The sequence below is a fragment of the Miscanthus floridulus genome, chromosome 9, assembly GCF_019320115.1.
Source record: "Miscanthus floridulus cultivar M001 chromosome 9, ASM1932011v1, whole genome shotgun sequence".
Lineage (NCBI taxonomy): Eukaryota > Viridiplantae > Streptophyta > Magnoliopsida > Poales > Poaceae > Miscanthus > Miscanthus floridulus.
The window spans coordinates 72,422,436-72,424,223 of NC_089588.1; the positions used below are offsets into that span (position 1 = coordinate 72,422,436).

The following is a 1,788-nucleotide window of genomic DNA, read 5'->3' on the forward strand; positions in this document are numbered from 1 at the left end:
CTGACCACCAAGCCCCCAGGTGGTGCCCCCAGCTACAACAGAGGAGGACGAGGTGGAGGAGATCGTGCATGATGAACCTCGACCCCAAGTAGTCTGGATCCTCCGAAAGCGCGGTGAAGAAATAGTGATTATCGAAGAGGAGGACACCACCAAGGAGTTTAGGAGACTCGAGACTGCCCTTACCGGTGTGATGAAACAAATCAAGGTTAATACTGCATCTAGAAAGGTCCTGGTTGTTTATTGGAATTGGATAACGATACTATCATTGTACATCTGTAGGAAATAACCCGAGTTGCCGAGTAGCGCCGCCAGCTGATTAAGCGAATGGAGCCCCTTGCCGAGGAGAACGAAAAACTCAAGGAGGCCAGGAACCTCTCGGAGAAGAATATCCAGAGGGCCCAACGTGAACGAGAGCTTGCGGAGTCCAACGCGCGTGACCTAGAATACCAAAAGGGGGTCCTGACCGAAAAGCTGGCTACTGTGTTCGAGCAGGTGCGGAGCCAGTCCGAGCAGCTGGCCACCATCTCTGGCCAACTGAAAAGTGCTTCCGAGCAGCTGGAGAGGAAAACCGAACAACTTAACAGTGTATCAAAAAAGAAAGCAGGTACAGTGTATCATCGAATGTACTTTTGTATTGCTAAACAGTCACATTTTGATGACAACTGTTGTGCTTGTAGAGCAAGACGCTGAGCTCGGCCAAATGCGCCAGGCTGTCGATCAACTTCGCCAGGAGAAGGCAAAGGAAATAGAACGGGTAGACAAACTTGCTTTGGAGCTAAAAGGTAAATTCCTCCTTGTCGGAATTACTGTTGAAGTAGCTTCCTTGTATAATGGATCATTGTAATGCTTCCAGGCTATCGTCATAAAGCCAACGCACAGTTTGACATGCTAGTGCAGGAGGCCAAGGTCCAAAAGGAGAACTTTGACGCGGTAATTGCTGTAATTAAGCCAGTGCTTGACTGCGTCAACCTGGAACCGGCCACTCAGGACGATGGAAGGCAGCAACGTCTCGACACCGTCATCCAGAGGTGTAAGGCAGCATGGGAGAACTTCAAGACCTTCAACCACGATGCCATTACGACCGTCGCTACCTATGTCCTCACGGTTGTCCGGTCCCATTACCCAACCATCGACCTTTAGTCAATAGGGGGTGGGTTCACCGAAGGACTGAGCAACGCGGGGACCCAGTAGCTGGAGGATGAGGTGGAGGACACAGCGAAGATGCTGGCCAGCGATATAGATCTGTTTGGTGAGACGGATGGTAATGGCGGAGCTCAGTAATCTGCTCATAAATTATCATCTATAAAATCTTGACAGTGTAATTAGAACACGCGAAAGCGCAAGAAACAATTATTTATTGAATAAATGTTATAAGGTGCATGTATATGCAATATATGCAGTTTGCTTGTATTTCGGTGAAAAAATCTTTGCAGTTTCAATCCTGACGCGATTATGCGTAGTTCAAATAACGTCCGACCAGTTGGTCTGCTATTGATCCCTATGGCCTTGGCCAACCCATAGTCCATAACATCGAGCACGGAGCCTATGCATGTGTAGGAGTAATAGGCGTGACCCAGGAACCGCAGCTGACCACCCATGACGTAGAATGCGGAGCCCATGGCACGTGGAGGGAAAGATCGGTGACTGGGTCTTCTCCATAAAAATAGTGCAGAACATGTACTGCTCGTCAGTTGTTGTATGAACTTGGAGATAAGGGCAGCATAAGCAGCGTCCGAGCAATGTATTCTATGTTGAACTCTCGGCCTTGGCTGACCCATAGTCCATAAC

The 1,788-nt window shown here is 48.9% G+C and overlaps 1 protein-coding gene across 1 annotated transcript; it reads left to right on the forward strand.

Annotated features, from left to right (window-relative positions):
* The first annotated feature begins 324 nt into the window (after positions 1-324).
* On the forward strand, positions 325-1,140 carry LOC136480069 (uncharacterized). Its single transcript, XM_066477736.1, has 3 exons — positions 325-604; positions 678-782; positions 854-1,140. Exons 1-3 carry the CDS (start codon positions 325-327, stop codon positions 1,138-1,140), a joined length of 672 nt encoding a protein of 223 aa, XP_066333833.1.
* The last annotated feature ends 648 nt before the right edge of the window (positions 1,141-1,788 follow it).

Coding starts and splice junctions, on each gene's coding strand:
- LOC136480069 (XM_066477736.1), top strand. CDS start 325: ATGGAGCCCCTTGCCGAGGAGAACGAAAAACTCAAGGAGGCCAGGAAC. Junction 605..677: donor TGTATCAAAAAAGAAAGCAG/GTACAGTGTATC, acceptor TTGTGCTTGTAG/AGCAAGACGCTGAGCTCGGC. Junction 783..853: donor ACTTGCTTTGGAGCTAAAAG/GTAAATTCCTCC, acceptor TAATGCTTCCAG/GCTATCGTCATAAAGCCAAC.